This window comes from Haliaeetus leucocephalus, unplaced genomic scaffold (assembly GCF_000737465.1).
Source record: "Haliaeetus leucocephalus isolate CR32 unplaced genomic scaffold, Haliaeetus_leucocephalus-4.0 Scaffold0, whole genome shotgun sequence".
Taxonomy (NCBI): Eukaryota; Metazoa; Chordata; class Aves; order Accipitriformes; family Accipitridae; genus Haliaeetus; species Haliaeetus leucocephalus.
Window position 1 is genome coordinate 19,445,741 of NW_010972436.1, and position 22,148 is coordinate 19,467,888.

The following is a 22,148-nucleotide window of genomic DNA, read 5'->3' on the forward strand; positions in this document are numbered from 1 at the left end:
AATGAGCAGATCATGTCTATTCTGATATTTATACAGTATTTTCATGTTTCATACCAGACAGATGGCAGAGATGGTGTCACTTCTAGATGATGCATGTCTATCACAATGAAACCTCTAAGAGCACTTGTAAAATTAATAATAGTATTTTTGTACTTTAGAAACAATTCTTCTCTTCAGCCATAAAGACTACAATAGAATGAGAGCTGAAAGGAGACAGAACACTTACAAGAGCTGTAAATCTCTAATAATTTAGAATGTTAAATTTAATAGGGTTGAAGTAATCTAGACATGGCAGATGTAAAACACTCCAGTTACATGTGAAACAAATTAGCTGACAAACTAGTATCTTAAATTCACTCATTGATACATGATATTCTGAAAGATGTCAGTGACTTTATACTGGAAAATGTTTGCTGTATTTATCACAAAAAGTGATACTCTTTTTGTTTACAGTGGGATGGATTTAGCTATGCAAATGTTGTTCTTGTAATTTCTTTTTGTGAGCATTTTATAGCATTTCAGAAATCTCTCAATTTTCAGTGTACTAATAGTGAGCACAGTAAAATTACTGTGATTTATAACGGCCTATAAGGAAAGAAGGGTAACAGTGAGATCATAATAATAAAGCAAATAATAATATTTTGTAATTAAGCATAATAATAAAGCAAAATAAATAAAGTTGCACTGTTTTCACGCCTTAAGTTCACCTTGGTGTGAAGAACCTGCGAGACACCCAGCAGTACCGGTGAACTCCCACGGGGCGGCAGTTCAGTACTTTTATAGCACCCACAGCTGTGCGAGGGAGTGGCTCTTCAGAAAAGCTTTTGCATTCCCTCTACGCATTTTATTTCCTTATTTTTTGTTCCAGTTAACAAGGATCATTTTTTTTCTCTTGTAGTGAAGGGGTTTTTTCCTACTTAATCTCTTAAACTCTAAAATGGTTTTGTGTTAATATTAATAATTTAAGGGAAATAAGCAGTTTCATGGTCTAATCACACCACCATTGAAAACTGACAGTTGCGTTTGAATAAAGGATGGTGTGATTGGCAGTATTACCTTCAGGCAAGGGGAGATCTGGAGAAGTGGAATAGTGTGAAACTTCATCTCTCTCCCATGCTGTTCGGATTATTCATCAAAGTATGTGAAGATCAAAAAAAAAAATCAAGGGAAATGAATGCATGTAAATTATTAACAGGCTGCCTCAGAGGATGAGCAGATTTCGTGGATACCATTTTAACTATAGAAAATTTTATTACACATACAGATGAAAAGAAATAGGAGTAACAATTCTAACCTGTTAGCGGATACTGTGTACAATAATCTCATCAGAAACTATTGTCTAGAAAATAACATTGTAAATATGAAAAAAAGTGCTAAGAAAGCATCTGATATTCAGGGATTTACTTGTTTATTTTTTTACAAAGCATCTGACATTCAGGGAATTACTTGTTTATTTTTTTTACAAGTATTTATAATGTTGAGTCATATAGGTTAAAACAGAATACTTGCTATAGTCCAAATGACGATGTTCTTGTGAGAGACACTCGTAATTGAGATCTCTTATACAGGCCACTAACAAGAATAAAGACTAAAGAAGCGGTAGCACAAAAGCAAATCTTTTATTTGCTGTTGCTCAGCAACCATGTGTGGAAGGCCCATTTTTCATTTTTGCCTTAACTTGACTTGACAGGAAAATGATAATAAATATAAGATTATTATCACAGGGTATAGATTATTTTGAACAGATGAACAGATATGTCAAAAAGAGGCATATAATTTGGTACTCTTCAAAGGGAGAACATTAGAGAAACTGAAAAAAGAGTTGTAGCTTTGTTATTAGCTTGCATTCCATGCACAATTCTTGAAAAAAAACCTACAAAAAGCTATTCTACCTCTCTGGTTTCTCTATGTGGTCCTTTAAAATGAATCATTTGGTGTTACTCAGTCTGTTGTTATCTGTGTCAACTTCTAGTTTCAATACTATGAAAAAATCATTCTGTGGTTGCTATGCAACACAAATGATAAGCTAAAATATGTTTTAGTTCGTTTGCTAAATGAATATGTGCCTGACTAAATAAACAGTAACCAGGTGACTAATGTAGCATCTAATTAAAAGACTAATCAAGGTATTAATGACACATTCAGTCCACACAAGACATGATAAATAAACCCATCAGTTTGGATCTAAAATGGCAAAGATTTTTAACATACGCAGAAAGGATAGACATTAGCATAATGTATAAATGTCAGTTTTCATACTTTATTTGCTTTTACTATTCTACGGGTATGATGCTTCATCATACAACTTATTTCAAGCAAACTGTTCCACAGGCTTCTTGCGCTTAGCTGAATACCTAACTTAAGAAATATGTCAAGTCAAGTCCATAGGATCTGAAACAACCCTAATTCTTGGTCCTTCTTTATTATAGAGCAGAAAAATGCTCCATTCTTTTGGTAGTCTGCTTCTGGAAGTCAATGCCTGCTAGCTGTCACATTGCAGGGATTTGGGTTGGAGGACAGATGCAATTTCAGGTGATTGTCCAAGGATCTGTCTCTCCCAGGACCTTTCTCTGTGGTTGCTGGTAGGTAGATGTTCGTAATTTGCTGGATTGCCTTTTTCACACTTAAAAGGAGACAGGCCTTTGTCTAGATGGAAATATGATGTGAGAAGGTATGTGTGTGTTTGGTTCTGGTGAAGACAAGGAGTGGCACTGAACTGCCGGTGCACAGTTAGTTAGTTTGCTACCAGTTATGGCTGCTAACTCCTTCTGCTGTATTGTCCCTGCCTTGGGTATGTGACCATCTCAATTACAGCTTGTAAGTAATGTAGCCCATTCTCCTACAGTGCCTACAGCACTTTGTGTGGCACATATTTGTTTTAAAATCCAGTTATTTCAGGAGTTTTATGTGGACTCAGTTGATGATTCAAGAATTGAAGCAGTTTTTCAGTAACAGCAGTCATCTGTTATGTACATTTTTTAAAGCAATACAGAATAGCATTATTTACATGGGATAAGCTTATAATAAACTATTTTTAATCCTATAGTCTTCAAACTGTATAAAAAACAGGTAAATAGTTTACTCAAAAACTTCAAAAAATAAACCAGGAAAAGTCTGTAAGTCAAGTATATACGGCAGAAAACATGGCAAGTCTTAATCCTGAACATAAACTGATACTGTAAGAGGTAGGATGGTTAAAGAAGATTCTATTTTAAAAATCAAAATATTAGCAGAAGACATAAATACTACTTTTAAAAGTAGTGAATTTTTACATATAATATTAAATAAAATCTGAATTACATCATGCTTTTAAAAATTACAATCCAGAAAAGTCCCGTCAGATGTGAGAACTTTTATGTTAATTACTGTTGCATTTCTGTTTGTTTGCACAGTAAAGCAGCATATGCTGTACTGCTATCACAGACTGAAAGTAAACAATTTCAGTCAAGCACCTACCTCTTCTGAACAGCCAACGACACTGAGAACTATTATGGTACTGAAAATGCAAAATTGAAAGATATAAATTAAGCCCTTAACAAGACATACTGACTGTTTGTTTGCAAAAGAGCCCAAACAAACGGAATGGGGAGTATTACAGAATTTGAAAGCTGATTATGCTTATGCTTAAGGAACTGAGTTCACCTATTTCTGAACACTGCAAGTTAAGTTTGAGAAGAAACAGAAAGCATTTCCTGATACATTCAAAAAAATTCTTAGTTATCAAGGTTTAAATATCTGGCCTACATAGTCTCCTATAAATTCTCATGAGTAGCCTGCTTAGCTCTTCGTCACTTTGGATGAAGACTGTGTAATACATGTACTGTTCGCCATGACTAAGATTAAAGGCGTAGCTGTCAACACTAGCAACAAAAACATTCTTGGAGGAAAAGTCACCAGTGTAATCAAATAGAGGATGCGGGCTTTGTGAGCTAGCAGAAGTGTTTTTGTAAGAGTAGTACATCCACGCTACCTGAGATCCATGGAAGGCGGCGTACCGTATCTTAGGCCTATACATGAATTTAACTAAACATGTCTTATCCCCGTTTGAAGGCACTGAGACTTAAGAGGTAGCTAGCTCCAGGAAGGTAACGGTAAGCTGGTATGTAGATTTACTCCCTGTCAGCCACCTCTGGGTAACTGATCCTCCGAGGAAAGATGGGTAAGCGAGCCAGCCTTTATTATAAAGTGAAAGCAGTAGAGCAGCATGTCAGTGTAGCCAAATTTAAAACGGAGAAGCACGGCCTGCGCTGAGCTCCTTACTGCTGCCTGGGCTGCAGCTGTCCAGGCGTGCCCCTTCCTGGGCCTGCCCTCCCCAGGGACATACTACCTGCATACTACCTCCTCTATCCCAGCTCCTCTGGGCCTTCTGCAGTCCCGGCAGCAGCGGCAGCGGCAGCGAGTTCTTCAGCCCCCTCCTTCGTAAAAGGGGGCCCGGGGCCTGGGGCCAGCGCTGGCCTCGGCTGGAGGCAGCAGCGAGGAACCAGACATCACCCCGCCCTACCGGCGGCACCTGACTGAAAACGCCTCTCCCCTTCGGATCGCCGTACCGCCCCACCCCGGCAAGTGCCAAAACAGAACAAAAGGCGAAAAGTCGGATTTCGAACGCGGTCCCGCCGGGGCTGGAGGACGCAACCCCGCGTTCCCGCCTTCCAACGGCCGCGGCCACGCGCGGGAAGGGGCGGGGCCCCGCCCTCATCGGTGGGGGGGGGAGGGGGAAGGAGCCCAGCTCTCGCGAGACGGGAGTTCCGCGGCGCCCACCCGTGCGCGCGCTCAACGGCCGCCGCGGGAGAATTCGAAAGCGGCGGCGGGGCCGGGCCCGGGCCTCGCCTCCGCGGGGCGGGAGTGAGCCAGCGCGGGGACCCAGGGGCGTCCCGTCCCGTTTCTGAGGGGCACCCGGGGCTGGTGCCTCTTCCGGCAGCGGGGCGTTCGTATGGACGGGCTCCTTCCCTGGGCAGCGCTGCCGAGAGGCGCAGGCGCTTCTCCTGCGTCTCAGTCCGTGCGATCGCCGTCTCCGTTTCCTTCCCGTGCAGGCAGCTCCGCGTTACTGGGACCGTAACCCGTCGATGCGTGAGGATTTCTTTCTGAGGCAGCGCTAGGTAAGCGGCCCGTCTGTCTTGCCGCTTCCTCTTCTACCGGCGGCGTAGGGCGGCCTGTGGGGCCGTGCCGTGGACCGGGCGGTAGCCCGGCAGGCGACCGGCCCCTGGCCGATCCGGGTCAGTGCCCTGCGGTCGGCACCCGGCCCGTTCTGTCACACGGCTTCACACACCGCAAAGGCTGCGTAAGGCGGTCTCCCGGCTGGTGGGGTGGGAAAAACACGTCAGGAATTACCTGCGGTGGAGGGAATGCCTAGGTGCGTAAATGGCGCTCTTGGTGCCAAAAAGCGGCCTTGGCCGTTTACCACAGTCCTCAATTGACAAGAGAGGAAAGGAGAGAATATTTTGCTGCCTGCCCATCAGTACTTTTCTCACAAGTAAATGCTGTCGTCGGGAATGACAGCTAACTAAATAGGAGGCATGTGCTGGATACACTGTTCTTTCTAAAAATCAGAGTATCTATTAAAAAGTTCTTCTGTTTTAAGACTTATTTAGTAAAAAAAGAACTGAAAGGAAAGCGTGCAAATACTGCAGCCTAGTGCTGTTACGAATCTAAATGCCAATTCAGATAACTGTCAAGTACTTTGGAGAGGAAAACATCTTCTATTTATAACTACGTAGATGAAGAATGTAAGTTCATACATTCTTCGCTGAGACCAAAAATGGTCTTATTTTGAGATACAGTACTTTCTCTAACATTTTGTTTTGTTTATAAAGCAAGAAAAACCAAGACCACAATGAGACGCGAAGCATTTTTACAGGTTGTGTCTAAAGAGTCAGTTGAAGACTTCTTGCGTTATACTCAGAATCCTGTAAGTAAGCCATGATAACACGTGCATGACTAATAAAATCTTAAGTCTGTTATTAGTGCAGAAATTTTGTGACATAGGGACAGAACCTATTTCTCTGGTACCTGCAGATGTGCTAGAATAATTGCTGTAGAAAATAAGTTCAAATGGTACTTAAGGGAACATAGCTGAAAAAGTTGTAGAATCTGAAGTTTTGCTATTTATGATGGAACTAACTTGTTAATATTTGGCTGTTGCGTATACAGTTTACATTTTTTTTTTAAATAAATTATTACTACCGTGGTAATACTTTAAAAAAAAAAAAAAGTACTCATTTGACGTTAATGAACCATTGTTTTTTTATCAACCTATGAAAGAGTTCACTGCTGTGTGATGAATATGACCTAATATACAAACATATCAGAGGCATGTTTCACTAGTATTTGTTCATTCATTTGGTAGTTTAGGCTGTCCACTTATTCTTTAGTCGGTGTGTAATAGTACTTCATAGTTCCTTTTATCACTGAATGTTTTAGAGATGGGATAGATTGCTCTCTCTAAATGCAGTGTGGAGAGAAGCAGGAGGACCAACAAAACAAATCCACTGAAATCTACTAGTTAAAAGTTCATTCTCACATTTTGTATATGATACTGCATAGTAATCAAAAATAATAATTTGCATTGTGGTGTTTTCCATTAAGCTTCAATCTGTCTGGTATTAAGATAACACGATTTCTCCTAAACATCTTTTGCTAGCCTTAATAAATGGTATCGTCAGGTTAGTTTCTTAAACTTTCTAATCAGTATTTTCCTAATATTAACCGGATCAGGATAAAGTAAGTGGATCAGTTGACCTCTATGTCCACAGAGGCACAAACTAATTTACTAATGTAGCAAATGTATTAAACTTATGATTTCTATGATAGGCATCACGTTCTATGTAATAAGCTTAGAAATCTTTGTCTCCCAAACATAATTGAATCTCTTTTTCCAAGAAATTTGCTAGTTTTTTCATTTGCAGTCCTATGTGTAATTATAGACAGCTTTATTACCAGATTGCCTTTGCTTGTAGCCTCCTTCCCATTTTCCCCCAAATCTAAACACATTAACAAGGTACTATTCTGTTTAAGATAATGTATGGTACTTGCAGTATTTCCTTTTCAATTAATTTGGTCATGTTGTTTCTGCCATCTTCGTCCAGTAATCTATGTTAACATGTCTTGGTCTATTTGGATTAAAAATTGTTTTTTCATCCTTTTATTTTTCATCACCGATTCATAAAGGTTGTCTTGCAACATTTTTCAGCTGTTGCCAATATCTCTGGAAACTGTATGTCACCAGCTATAATGAATATATTGATTAAAACTGTTTTCATGCCTTCACAGCATAAGGGAACATGAATATCCAGATTACTTTTTGATTGTCTAAAAGACCCGAGTTATTTTATTCATTTCCTTTTGAAACCTTCACTTTATCAGGTGCTGTTAAGTTTTTCCACTAAATCCTGTTCCAATTCAAGAAAATACATTATTTCTTAGACAGGAAAATAGGAATCACAGATATGACTATCATTCAATGATATCCTTTTCCCTCATAGGTTTTGGAATAATTGTATCTCATATCATCCCAAAGAAAGATCAGAAAGCTCTAGTCTTATAATGAATTCATTCTTTTTGTTCAAGACAGTACAATCTTAATATCCTGTCTTTTGGATTTGTTTGAAGTAGATGGCTGCAGAACTCCCTGTGTGGCCTTTGTTTTATTGTATTTGTTTCCAGCTGTAGAATAGGATAGAAATTCTGTTATAAATATGTAACAGGATCTTTCTTCTCATACCCTTCTGGGAACCTTCTAATACTTACTGCTGCTTCTTTCATTATTTTCTGTTTTCCGTTTTCCCTTCAACTTTTTTTTATCGTTTTGATTCCTGTTTTTTAGTGTATCTGCAAACTAAAAATATTTTTATTTCAAGATCACGGATGTTCTCCCTCTTTCCTCTGAAGTGTTTCTGATCTGGTAAACCTTCACTTCAGTATTACAAATTCCATCCCCCAAATTATCTGTACTTCCTCTTGGCTGTGTCTGTTTTTTCTTCTCATCTTTTCTCTGCATATTTCCTTTCCTAGCAGGTTGCCTACCCTTCTTTGATGCTAACAGGCTCTTTGTGTCTCTGAGGTAAATTCTTCTAGCAAGGTTCTTCTGAGGAAATAGTTCAGATCAGTCTCATAGTGAAGTCTCTTATAAAGACTAACAGTGGCTTCCCATTCAGTAGAACTTAAGATGGAAGTATGGGGTTAAAGTGCACAGGAGCTAGGTTTGATGTGGGGGGCATTTAACATAGTGAGGTATAGAGAGCACTGTTATATACACATTTTACTCCAAAATCTGTAGTGCTGTCCCTACAACTGTAACGTTTCTAGTCCTTGTATAAGGATTTTCTTTCAACAGCCATCATCTATCTATATTTAAGATAGCAAAGATATGATCAGGGACTTTAATTTCTGTGCAGTTGTGGGCTTCTTAACTAAGGGTATGGAATTGTCTCCCTTGGGAATGAAGTATTTGGAACACGAGAGACAAGTTGATGTTACGGGTATGTGATTTATGTTCAGTAGTGTTGCTACCAAGGGCTAAAGACTTTAGTCTTAAAAGAAGAACTCTTGTTTCATGATAAAGAGTTAAGCAGCAGGACTTTTTCATACTTTTTCTAAAGAAATACAACTTCTAGAAGGTATTTTATCTCTACAACTGCAGAGGAATGGAAATGAATCCTTAATGTAAAAAAAAAGTGTCAATTTTAGGAAATATGATGATGAAATATAAGCCACACCACTGATGTGGAATTGTGTGATATCTTCTGACCATTCACAGAAAAATACATTTGATCCTTTCAACTTGAATGAACTACTTCAAGAATTGCCAAGAAAGCAAAAAGAAGTACTATGGGAGAGACTGACGCAGCTAATGACAGAAAGTTTGATGGAGAACCCTGTGGAAACATGGCAGAGGGTTGAAGATAATGAAAATAATGATGACATGGAAGTTGAGATAGTTCCAGAAATGGTAAAAATCTTGTAAAATAAGAATATGATGAGTATTTCATATTTTCCGGGAAATAAAATGGAGTATTTCCATAGCACCTGAAAGCATGCAAGGGTTATCAAGCAAGGTCAGTTCCAAACATCACATCCCTGCCCCATTCTTAACTGACTTCTTAACTGTCATGCTTGGGTTAAGCTGAACTTATGAGTGGCCTATACTATACAAGATTAGGTCTGCTGATAATTATAATTATGAAAGATGGGACTTAGGTTTTTCATTAGAGTTGAGTGGGCTTTTTGTATATCTTATTTCAGTAAATAAATGTTGGTATCTCAGATGTTCCTTTAGTATCTGGCATATACTATAAGAAATTCACTACCTGTTTTATTATGTCATTTTATTGAATGAAGATCATGAAACCTAGATTTGAATGCCCCTCCCACAAATTTAGCTTATACAGAATTTCTCTGACTCAGACCGTCATATACTGCCTTCTGCACTGTATTCCACATAGTCTTGAGAATATTGGGGGAAAAGGTTATTTAGTTTTGGAAGAAAAAAAGAAACGCAGTGGGGAAATCATTAGGGCGACCTAGAGGCTTGTAGAAAATGGCATCATATGTACAGACGACTATAGAATCACATACCTGGATCTAAAGTCAGCAGATCTACACATTTTTGAGTTGCACAAGACCCTGCTAGTTAGGGTCTTTTTAGCTCTGAAATGGATGTGTGTTTGAGTGGTTTTGTTGCAGTTGAAGTTATTAATGGAGGAATGGGTACACATGTACAGTCACTGATTATCTACTAGCTGGAGCTGAAAGCCCTTTTCAAATTTTTTGAAATGGATGTATATTTCAAAAATCTATGCTTTTTTGCCTCTTCTTATTTGATAGGTTTTGGGTGCCAGTATACTTTTTCTTCAAAATGGAAGCATAATAACAATTCAGCTTTGCTCTCTATTGCTAAGGTTTGTTTCTTGTTGTAATTATCTTCTGAGTGTAAAATAAAGTGCAGAATTGTTTCCTCAACGTTCCTTTCTTTCAGAAACAAACTGTAGCTGTGATCCAAGGAGTGACAGCTGTAGTTACTGCTTCCATACCTGCAGTGGATGAAACTGTAAACTACAAAGCTCTTCTAGAATGTGTTTTTATATTAAATGGTGCGTACTTACCTGTTATAGTATACAACTTTATACCATTATACTGTTTTTTTAGCAGATGAGTATACTAGGGTTTTTTGTTTGACCTGACTGGCCTATGGAACAGAATTTACAGGAGAAAAGTTGGTACGGATTTGAACTCTTACTTATGAGAGAAAATTAAGGGAGCATTTAAAAATCAGTTACACAATCTAGAAGTTGGAACTTAAATAGTTTTCTTTCTCCCAATCACTGTCCACCCAATGATAGGTAACTTCCCTTATTCTGTGGCTTATATTACTTTTAAGGCAAAACTTAAGATTCCATTGTTACTGATCCAAAAACTCGGCCAAAATCTTAGAGTTAACAAAGCTGCCTAAAATACCCACAGTGAGAATAAGGCATCAAGCTGTGTAAATGTGGCAAGAGCTGGTTGACATTGTGAGGTTTAGTTAGTGTACTAACAGACTAGTGTTTTACAGGAATAACTTGATTTATTGCAGTAAATAATTGTTTTATTACTGTTGTAGGTGTTCTTCCTGCATTACCTGAATCTGAAAAAGTCCTAAAGGGCGCTATCCAACGTGTATGTGAAATGTGGTGGGAGAAAGGACTGGAAGGGAAGGAGCAGCTAGGGAAGACTCTATTTATCATTCTGCTAAAAAAAAGCCTGAATAAAGCTGCTACGGTATGCTGAAGCTATATTGACTTTTAGATTATTACTGAATATTCCAAGGAAGATTATCCCTCTAAAATATCTTTTATTTCAAGTTAACTTGTTTTCCATGTCCTAGTGCTTCTCAATTAATAAAACCTAAGATATATGTTGGTTACGAAGTGTCTTTTTGGTGTTGATTGCATAAGCAGCATATGAGAATGTTGCCTTCTCTAGAACAAACTTTAAAGATTTTTGGCATCAGTTTCACATGAGAACTGGGGTTTTTTACTTTATTATTATTTCTTCACTTATTTCTAAAGTTCAATGACCAAGATTTCAATAGCAATAACTCTTTTAGTTAATTTTTTTAGAGTTTTAGGGGTTTAAGTACTATGTTCAGCTACTTATAGAGACTTCTTATGTGGGAAGCTTCATTTTCTGTTACTCTGTATCTCTCTGAAAATAATTTCTCTTTTTCTTTATTAACGGGCTGAAATTCTTTTTTTAAATGTGAGGTACTTAGAGTATTGTGGCATACGACTTTTGCCCTAACCCAATAAACATCTCCTTACTTATTTCTGGGTTTTTTTCCCCTGTTAATTGCTTTCATTTTATAAAGTTTCAAAAGTGCAATGATACAGTTTTCATCTATTTTACATGAAACAGCAGCTTTCTTTCTGTACTTGAGCATGTCTTCAGTTGTTGGAAGTCAGTATTTCTGCAGTTACACGTATTTTTGTAATTTTTCCCAGTGATGTGGTGAAAGTCAATTAATTAGTGTTTGTAATTTTACAATCTGAAAATCTTCTGTCTGTAACAATGCATTTCAAACTCATGTAAAATCCTTTAAATGCTTCTTCACATTAAAGCTATACTTACTTCACTATAATGTTGCCTTTTTTTTCCTGTCAGGGTGCAGATGTAGTTCGTATATGGAATCAACATCAGATATTACTTTGTTTTGATTATGACTCAGAGGAGAGTGATGAAGTCAAGGACTTGTTGCTTCAATGTTTTATAAGTGTAAAACACATTAAAAAAGAAGAGGTAGGCAAACTTTTATCTTACTGTGATTTTACGTGACTGGGCTTTGGTTACTTTTAACGATTTTGCATTAAGCCTTTTTTTACAGTACAGTAAGTAGCAATACAAGACAAATCAGCTCTGACTCCAAGCTATAAATGGCTGATATTCTGTTTCATTTGGAAAACCCTTTATTCTATTCCAGACTAAAGTGTAAAAGTATATGTCTAAATCATCACTCAAGTCCTTGTATCCTGAGGTAATAAGAACCAACTGCTTTGCTTCCAGTGCATGTCCCTCAATACTTAAAACCATTCCCTGGTATAATTCTCTTCTTCTATAGCAGTTTTTCTTTTATTGGAGACAGATAACTGTAGCAAAATAATTTCCCTTCTTAGTGATTCCATTTAGAAGATTACATTGCCATAGTCTGTTTTAAAAGTAGCAAAAGAATCCAACTTTACAGCAAAATGAGAATTATTTTATTTGACTACCTACATTTCTCTCAGTGAAGAATTGCTGTGTTGTAGTTTTTAGTTTATGCCTGTGCATCAAGATAGTAGTATCCAAGCGTTTTTTTCTGTTTAGGTGACAAGACAACCTGACATTGGTTCTGAAGTTCTAACTCCTCCTTGCTTGTTTAAAATATATATATATTCCCTTTCATGGGATATATGAACTTCTGTCATAAAATGAGCTCTGAGATTGCTGCATGATTGTGGCAGTATGGGGATATGGCATTTTAAAAATGGTGGTAGCAAATGAGTTAGGTTAAATGTTTGATAGACCAGGTTTTGGATACCTGACACTAAGGTGATTTTCTTTGTTACTTATACATTGTATTTTAAGATGTTTTCGTTTTGACTAAAATTGGGATGTACTAAGGCAATGTGAGAGTTGGGAAAGGAAGGAGAGAAAGCAAGGGTAGAAAGAGGGAAGACGGGTAAGACTTTATTGACTGATTTTGCATTTAGTTTTATGTCCTTGGTGTATTTCATTTTAGGTAATTTTTTGTCCTCTTGAAAAAGTGTGTACCTGTATGTGTTCTTTGTCACAGTGCTTAAAATGCCTTAGCTATATTTGACTCTGTATTAATTACTTTCTTCTGTTTTACTTGAATCCACTGCATCTCATTAATATTTTATAATCATATAGACACAGTAAATAATTGGGAATTATATATGTAAAATGAAGCTTCTATCTAGGTTTCAGAAGCAATGTCTTGTAGTTATGTTCTTCTTCCATATCTTGTGAGATTTTTATTATAACACATGTTAATTATTACAGAGATTTTCTAAAGAAAGTTGTACCTTGAATCTTTAGGTGAAACACAGCTTTCAGAATAAAAGTTTTGTTTTGATTTTTTTTTTTATTATTATTTTGGGAAAAAAGCAGTGATAATCAGACTTGGTACTGAATCTTTTTCCTGGCATATCAAAACACATCCCCTTTGCTCCACAAGAATATGCAGATTTGGTCACACTTCACACATTTACTTTTCTGCCCAAGCTTTTGCTCTTCCCAGTGATTTCTGGTCTCTTGACATTTTGTCATATTTTCTTCTTCATATTCCTATCTCTTTCTAGGTAGATATAGAGAGCGCCTTACTGCTCTCTTTGCTCTGGCATATGATTGTTAGTGGTTTAAATCCTTAATCCTGAATCTTTAGCTTTATGGCTAGAAGGATGGACTGAAAGTAGCAGCTCCCAGCTGGGAGTTGAATTTGCATTCTATTAGACCATCCATTTCTTTCTGATAAAGGTGAAGGATCTAAACCACTGTTCACAAATATAGACTCTTATTGATTATGTCTAATCTTCTCATCAGTTCTTGCCATTGAATTACTAGTATTGCCTGCCAGGCATCAATTCAGAGTGCTGAAAACTTTGAGTGGGCTTGGGGAGCTTTCTTAATTTCAGTTAATACCTTTTTAATATTATTCAGGTCTGTTTGTTAGCCTAAACCTCTTTACAAAAAGCTACAAGGGCTGTCAGCACAGCTGACAGGTCCATAGTCATTGTTGCCAGATCCAGTTCTGGACCTGACCTGCTTATTAGATTATGATAGTGGGTAGAACTTGATAGGGTATCTCCCTTTTTAGGGCTTTCAGGCCTTGAAAAAGCTTCAGGCTCTTCATTTTCAAGCCTGATAAGTTCTGAAATATATTCAAGGATGCTTTGGCTATTCTCATACTTTTTACTAATTTTAATCTATACCTATTTAGGAATGCTCTAGGTTTGGTTTTGTTTTTTGAGATGTTGTTTTTTTTCCCCCAAAAAAAAAGTTTAACATGGGAGGGAGGGGAAATAATAGTTGCTCCTCCTAATTCTTCTTCTGGTTATTCCTAAGTAAGTAATGTTGCTGAGCACTAATGTTAGAATTACAGAGTTTGAGGTTGGAAGGGATGTCTTGAGGTCATCTAGTCCAACACTCTTGCTCAAAGCAGTCAGCTAGAGCAGGTTGCTCAGGGCCGTGGCCAGTTGGGTTTTGAATATCTCCACGGATGGAGACTCCGCAACTTCTCTGGGCAAACTGCTCCAGTGTTCAGTCACCCTTTCAGTAAAAATAATTTTTAAAAAATTAAAATAAAATAAAATATTCCTTATGTTTAAGGGGAATTTCTTGTATTTCAGTTTGTGCCCATTGCCTTTTGTCAAATCACTGGGCACCACTGAGAAGTCTGTTACCATCATCTTTACATCCCCTGTGAGATATTTCTATACACTGATAAGATGCCCTTGAGCCTTCTCCAGGCTAAACAAGCCCAGCTCTTGCAGCCTCTCCTCCTATGAAAGATGTTCCAGTCCCTTCATCATCTTTGTGGCCCTTCACTGGACTCGCTCCAGCATGTCCATGTCTCTGTTGTACTGGGGACCCCCTCACTGGACTTAGGACTCCAGATTTGCCTCACCAGTGCTGAACAGAGGGGAAGGATCACCTCCCTCGACCTGCTGGTTAATGCTTTTCCTAGTGCAGCCCAGAATGCAGTTGACCTTCTTTGCTATAAGGGCACACTGCTGATTTCTGTTCAACTTGTCAACCCCAAGACCTTTTCTACAAAGCTGCTCTCCAGCTGGTTGGCCCCCAGCCTGTCCTGGAGCATGGAGTTATTCTTTTCCAGGTGCAGGACTTTGTATTTCCCTTTGTTGAACTTCATGATTCCTGTTGGCACATTTCTCCAGCTCGTCAAGGCGCCTCTGACCAGCACCCAATCTTGTGTATCAACCGCTCCTCCCGATGTGGCTGCAAAATTGCATGTACTCTTGTCTCATCATCTTGGTCATTAATGAAGATGTTAAACAGTGTTGGCTCCAGTATTTATCTCTGGGGTATACCACTACTGACCTGTTCCCAGCTGGGCTTCATGTTCTGACCTAAAGCTCAAACATGCTGAATACATGTGTCAACTTCTGAAAATGCTGCTGTAAGTCATAGATTTTTTCTGTCTTCTTCTTCCATTTGGAAAATGCCTTGCTAACCTTAGCTCTATATTTGAGTATTGCTACAGTCGAGGAAGCTTTTTGTATCATCCAACAAGGCTTTTTCAGTCAGTGCATCATTCTGCTGTCACTTAGTTCACCCTTGCAATTTCTTCAGTGATCAGTTAATGGGAGTCTATTTTGGTAGGAAGTGAACTCTCTTATGCCTCTGTTTACCTGGCAAGTTGTGGTTGTTTGATCTTGGCTAACCACCAGGTGCCCACCAAGCTATTCTATCACTCCCCCTCCTCAACTGGACAGGGGAGAGAAAAGATGACAGAAGGCTTGTGGGTTGAGATAAGGACAGGGAGATCATAGAACATCTCAAGTTGGAAGGGACCCATAAGGACCATCAAGTCCAACTCCCTGCTCCTCAGAGAACTACCTAAAACTAAATCAGATGACTAAGAGCATCATCCAGATGCTCCTTGAACTCTGACAGGCTTGGTGCCATGACCACTTCCCTGGGGAGCCTCTTCCAGTGACCGAATACCCTCTCAGTGAAGAACCTTTTCCTAATGTCCAGTCTGAACTTCCCCTGATGCAGCTTCATACCATTTCCATGTGTCCTATTGCTGGTCACCAGAGAGAGAAGATCAGCACCTCCCCCTCTGCTGCCCCCCATGAGAAAGCAGGCAAAACAGACCTGGCTTGGGGAAAGTTAATTTATTGCCAATTAGCAATGGAATAAGATAATGAGAAACAAGAACAAATCTAAAAACACCTTCTATCCGTCCCTTCTTCCTGGGATCAGCTTCACGCTGGAGTTCTCTACCTTCTCTGCCTCTGAGTGGTGCAGAGGGATGAGGAATGGGGGTTGCAGTCGGTTCATTACACGTTGTCTCTGCCATTCCTTCTTCCTCATACTCTTCCCGTGCTCCAGCATGGGGTCCCACCCATGGGAAACAGTTTTCCATGAACTTCTCCAATGTGAGTCCTTCCCACGGGCTGCAGTTCTTCACGAACTGCTCCAGCGTGGGTCCCCCGCAGGGTCACAGGTCCTGCCAAGAGCCTGCTCCAGTGTGGCCTCTCCATGGAGTCATAGCCACCTTTGGGCACATCCGCCTGCTCTGGCTTGGGGTCCTCCCTGGGCTGCAGGTGGAGATCTGCTCCCCCGTGGACCTCCCTGGGCTGCAGGGGGACAGCCTGCCTCACCATGGTCTTCCCCACGGGCTGCAGGGCAATCTCTGCTCCGGTGCCTGGAGCACCTCCTCCCTCTCCTTCACTGACCTTGGGGTCTGCAGGGCAGTTTCTCTCACATATTCTCACTCGTGTCTCCCAGCTGCTGTTGTGCAGCAGTTTTTCCCCCTTCTTAAATGTGTTATCGCAGAGGTGCTACCACCGTTACTGATGGGCTCAGTCGTGGCTGGCGGCAGGTCTGTGTTGGAGCTGGCTGGCCTTGGCTCTATCAGACACAGAGGAAGCTTGTGGCAACATCTCACAGATGCCACCCCTTTTAGGCTCCCAGCTACCAAAACCTTGCCACATAAACCCAATACACAAGTCACTTTACATCCTTGAAGAAACTAGTTCAAAAAAAAAAGGGGAACCACAACCCATTCTGGAAAGACCCCAGGATAGGGTCCAGTTAAATTATGTGTCTGAAACCAATTTAGTCATCTACACAGGAACCTAATCAGGACAGGTCCTGGGAAGGATTTAATTGCTTAAGTAAAAGTGAATGACCTGTGCTACATTAAATGACCTAAGTTGCCTCAGACATCCACATGGGGCTGGCACATAAAACACTGGAACTGTCATAGATCTCTGCCTTCTGGAAAACCATCTGAGTGTTTAAAATTGCTCTGTTTAGGTAGTGGCACATTGCCCCGCCCAACTCAACAGAGTCAACAGAACAATTCAGCTTCATAAAACATTTACTAAACAGCTGGTCACTTGAATTACTCTCCAGGCAATTAACATTCTAGGGACTTAAAAATCCAAATTTAGATGTCTCGATTTGCAAGCTGAAATCCAACTTCAATATGTGAACTGCCAGTACAGATCCAGAATGGTAACTGGGATTTTTCTAGCTCTGCAGACAGGAGATTAAGTGTCTTGAAATTTAAAGTATTCAAACCATTTTCCAGTTGCTATAAAACTATTGTACTTCTGTTGCAAGTCCTTCTGTTGGGGATTTTGCATCCTGAAGGAGTTTAGTTTTAGTGACAACCCACCTCATGTGTGTTCTCTCGTTTCTCTGCCTGGCTCATTTCACCAATGGTAGGTTTCTTGTAGCAACGTGTCAAACACACCCAACATGCCCACAGTATCTCTGCTGGACCTTTTTCTTACATTCTGTGTCTATTTCTAAAATGCTAATAGTCATACCAAATATCAACACGATTTATGAATTGCCTTGAGATGAAACTGAACTTCTGTATATCAGGGCTAATATTCCCTTTAGTGCCTGCAGGCTTGTTCTACAGTTCCTAAGGGAAGGATACCTAATTCTTTTTACTGTACACATCCCAGAGTGTAGCTCCATAGCAGCTTAAGCTAATATAACTCCATGTTGCAATGATCCTGTGTTGCCATGGGCTAGCATTCCTATTTTCCTCTCCACAATATGAATGCTCTAAGGTGGAGCATTCATACTGAAGGAGGTAGCTGATCAGTTTTTTTTTTCAAGTAAGATTATTTTTCAGCCAGATTAACTGCCTGGACTGGTTCATCATATGCAAGGATGAAGGGAAGGGGAAGGTCAGAAATGCAGTATCCTGGTTCTAGATCAGATTAAACTGATGCAGAATTGCACATTTACACCTCATTGTAAGATCAGGGAATTCAGTTTTTCTGTCTTCCCAGATAGTGCTATTCAACACAGAGTAATATTTCTCAGACACTTATTTGCAGGCTGTATTACTGGAGCGATTCTCTGAATTTATATCTGTGTGATTTATGAAAACATTCTTGTTCAGGTGGGGTTTCCAATCAAACAGCTGGAGAGCCCTGCAGAGCATATATTATTGTGTTTTAGAGGTAGGCCTTTCCTACTTTCTTCTTCCTTGTTAACCTTTAGTGTGTGTATACAACTGACAAAGTCACATGTACTGCGTCCACAAGCACAGCAGTCCCAGATGCCCAACAGTCTGTTAATGCATTAACCCCAAAGATGATAAGTTCACAATCGTATTCACCTATCACAAGTTTACCTCTCAGGATACTGAGATTGTTGACAATAGTAATCATTTCAGATCCATTGATCACAAGCAGCAGATTAAATTAGAGGCACTTATTATCATTTTCAGGATCAGGGTCAATCTGTTGAAATCTAAGGCAAAAAAGAATTGGTTGAAAGCTACTTTGTGACTTTTCTTCATCTGTCTTGCTGCTGGGATTGTAGAACATGAGATGAGTTTGAGTTTGTCTTCATCTTTGTCTTGTTGAGGCAGGAGCTGTAGGTCAAGACTCCCCTGACCTTTTGGTTTGCCAGGGATGTTGATAGAAGAGTGTACCATTGGGACTCCAATATGTGTATTATATCACCAAGGCTGGAGATAAGTGACTTCTTTTTCATTCAATTTTTTTTTCTTGGTAGAAGAAGCTCTCATTGACAACAGGAAGAATTCCATCAGACCTGTAGACGAGGATCTTGACATTGTATTTAGCCTTTAGATTTTGATTTTTATGATCTTCTGAATTACTTCTTGACCTGAAGGCATTTAAGCTATCAGTTCCAATAAAGGGCAGTTTCTACCTATATGCTTCCTTCCTTCTACCCCTACTCTACGATATTCCAGCTCAAAGTGTGTCTGGCATTCTCAGCCTTATTTTCCCTATTTGGTCCAGCTCTCGATGGAAGTGCCGTTGAACCTCTGCTAATTGTTCAGTGCACCTTTTGAACTTCTGCCAATGTGTTCTTTACTATTGCACTTCCTTATTAATTTTCCTGATTTATTTTTGGCTAGACAAAACACAGATACAAAGGACCCTTAGAGATGGCTGACTCACCCTTATGTATGATCAAACTTTTCAAAGTCTCAGAAGCTGTATGCCTTCACTTGATCTGTAAGATGAGCCAGAGTGAGGTTGGCTGTACAAATACTGTGTAAGGCTCTAATTCCATGGGCAGATCTTGCTGATTCCAGAAGAGCAAGGGCTTATTTCCTCCATCCACAACCTTCCACTGCCTTTTCATGCAAAAAAATTCTGTTGCTCATCAGATTTGTCATCACCATTTCTGACTTGCTAAAATGAAAGAAAACTAATTCAGGAAAAACACTGAATAGGTTTTCTGTTTTCATGAATTAAAGCAGCTCCAGGACGTTTGCAATCTTACCTTTCATAAGGCAACAGGAAAGGAATTGTAACTGTCCTTGCTAATCAGAACATTTCTTTTCCTCAGTGGCCCAGCTGTTGTCTGTGGCTTTGTTCGAAAATGTTTTTGTATCCAATGGTGGTAGAGTTGTCATGCTATTTTATTTGTACCTTCGCCATCATTACAGTGTCATCCTGGAATGATACTGCACTTGACAGAGCTCTGATGATGTGGCTTTGATAAGGGTCCTGAGTTGCACAGTCCCTTATCATTATGGAATACTACTTGAAGTCACACCGAAATGGAATGGACATTGAAAAAAATGCAGGCAGATATGTAATCCACATGTTCATTTATTTTGCGTTTTCTCTACGGTATAAATAACAGTAATGCTTGAATTCTGTTTAAAGATTAAGAATCTTTTTTTTTTTTTCTGTAACAATCTCATCTATGCTTTTTAAAATTAAAGGTGTCATTTCTTTTGATCTTCAAGGTCTGTCTGTATTTACTGATTTTTGAGGTGGCTCTTAAATTGGGTATTCCTGTGGGGTTTGACTTCCCTTTTTTTTTCTCTTCTTTTCCCCTGCCAACAGGGAAGAAGATTCTTGAGCTTTTTGTTCAGCTGGAATGTAAACTTCATTAAAATGATACATGGAACTGTTAAAAACCAATTACAATTCTTTCCAAGGTATGCATCACAGTTACAGTTCTTAATGATTGTTAAGAGCTTGGCTAAAATCTTGTCTCACACTCTAAAATACCTAGTATATTGATAAAATATATCAGAATCCAGAGACCTTCAAATCTACTGAATATAACTACCATATTGTTTCAGCAACTTGATTTAATAGCTGCTCTGCACATGCCTATGTGTACAATTATAGGTGTAGCAAAATGCTTATTTAGCATTAGCTAAAGCAAATGACTTCCATATAAACTATGCTGCATTACTTGCAGTGTTTGTATGAGAATTGCAGGTCTGTTTCTGCTTCTGTAAGGTGTTTTTATTTTTTCTTATGAGCGACCTCTAATTTAATTTGGCAAGATTCCATATAGAGACGTTCTACTAAGAAGTGACTTGCAAGATCATAGCCTGAGAACTGGACTGATGAATGAAAAATGCAGATTTTTTTTTCTTTGATTATTCAGTGAAATATTACAGAAGTAATTCTTCATATTAAAATCAGAGGCTTTCTAGTGCTTTCAGTTAGAACAATGTATACCTGTACATCTTTATAAAGAATTTAAGGCATTCATTGTGAGATAATGATAAAATATCTGTGCTAATGTTTTCACTTTCCCACCATAAGACATATTTCCTGTGTTTTTTAATAGTGCTTGGGTTTATTAATTAACAGGTAACTTTGTTTTTCCATAATTATCAGTGTAGACTTTCAAGATAATTTCTTCTTCTAAAAATAACATTGATGCACAGAATTAAGAATATTATTGCTTCTTATCAAACGCTTCATGTTGTTACCTTTATGAATTGTACATAGATATGGTTAGGATGCTTGCTTGAGAGTGTTTCCCATATGTTAATACAGATCCTTGATGGAATACATTTCAGAAGTTTACTTCAGGGCCTGGAAGAAGGTGTCAGGAGAATTCATAGAGGTAATACTAGGCTTGAAATTTCATTTGGATAGTTTTGAATTTCAAAGTGGAGAAGATACATGACTTTTCAACCTGAGAAAGGTTCCTAAGCAAGCCATAAGCCATTGTTTCCCTAAGGAAAGAGCCTCTTCAGCGTTGTCAAGGAATAACAGCATGTCATGCTTTGAATGTTTGCCCACTGTAATCAGCTTGGCTGCATTTAAACAGCTTTAATTCCTCTGCTGAAATACTGGTTCACGCAACTATGCATATACACAATGTTCTTCATAAACATGCTAGTTATCTGAGTTACTGAAGCTTTTATTCAGTATGTGCAAGTCTATATATTTGGTAGTTTAAATATTTATCTAGTTTTTGTGGATTGCCATGGAGATTATTAAAAGCATAATTATAGCATCACAAGAATGCTACAGCCAAATTCAGATACCAATTAATTCTTATTTATCATGTGGAGGTGCATTTGAATTCTAAACTTGGTTCTGAGAATCAGATTAATTGTATATTCTGAAATTCTGAAGATCAATTTAAGCGGACAGAGGCCCCTAGCGTGGAAAAATTTGTGCCAAGCAGAAGCCAAGTAAGACATAATATCAAAGACTATTTTCTGTTGTTTGTTTTAGAGAAAAATATAAGTTGCTGCATAACCTACAGTATTTATTCTTGTTTTCTTGTGTTAACAGTAGCATGTATGTGTTTTTACTGTAGATACTTGAACATAACTGCATTCAGGATTTCATGCATCATGGAATTCATCTTCCCAGAAGTTCTTCTGTTCATTCTAAAGTTAGAGAGGTAAGTTCCTGTAGAGCATGACATGAATTAGTAGCATCAAAATCAGATCAGTTACTATAAAGTGGAAAATTTCCATTTCATACTAAACTACTACACTAGGTCTGGCTAGAATGGAATTACTTTTCTTCATAGTAGCCTGTATGGTGCCGTGTTTTGAATTTGTTGACTAAAACAGTGTTGATAACACACCAGTGTTTTGGCTGTTGCTGAGCGGTGCTTGCATGGTCTGTCAAGGCTTTCTCTTCCCCACTGTG

General features: G+C 38.8%; 1 protein-coding gene across 1 annotated transcript in view; it reads left to right on the plus strand.

Annotated features, from left to right (window-relative positions):
- Positions 1-4,883: 4,883 nt before the first annotated feature.
- The window catches only part of NCAPG2 (non-SMC condensin II complex, subunit G2), a 50,311-nt gene continuing 33,046 nt past the window's right edge, over positions 4,884-22,148 (plus strand). Inside the window, exons 1-9 of the mRNA XM_010585754.1 lie at positions 4,884-5,096; positions 5,811-5,905; positions 8,753-8,944; positions 9,971-10,085; positions 10,595-10,752; positions 11,635-11,769; positions 20,079-20,173; positions 21,033-21,102; positions 21,808-21,894. Coding sequence (XP_010584056.1) covers positions 5,831-5,905; positions 8,753-8,944; positions 9,971-10,085; positions 10,595-10,752; positions 11,635-11,769; positions 20,079-20,173; positions 21,033-21,102; positions 21,808-21,894 — 927 coding nt within the window. The 5' untranslated portion in view covers positions 4,884-5,096; positions 5,811-5,830. The remainder of the gene's footprint in view (positions 5,097-5,810; positions 5,906-8,752; positions 8,945-9,970; positions 10,086-10,594; positions 10,753-11,634; positions 11,770-20,078; positions 20,174-21,032; positions 21,103-21,807; positions 21,895-22,148) is intronic.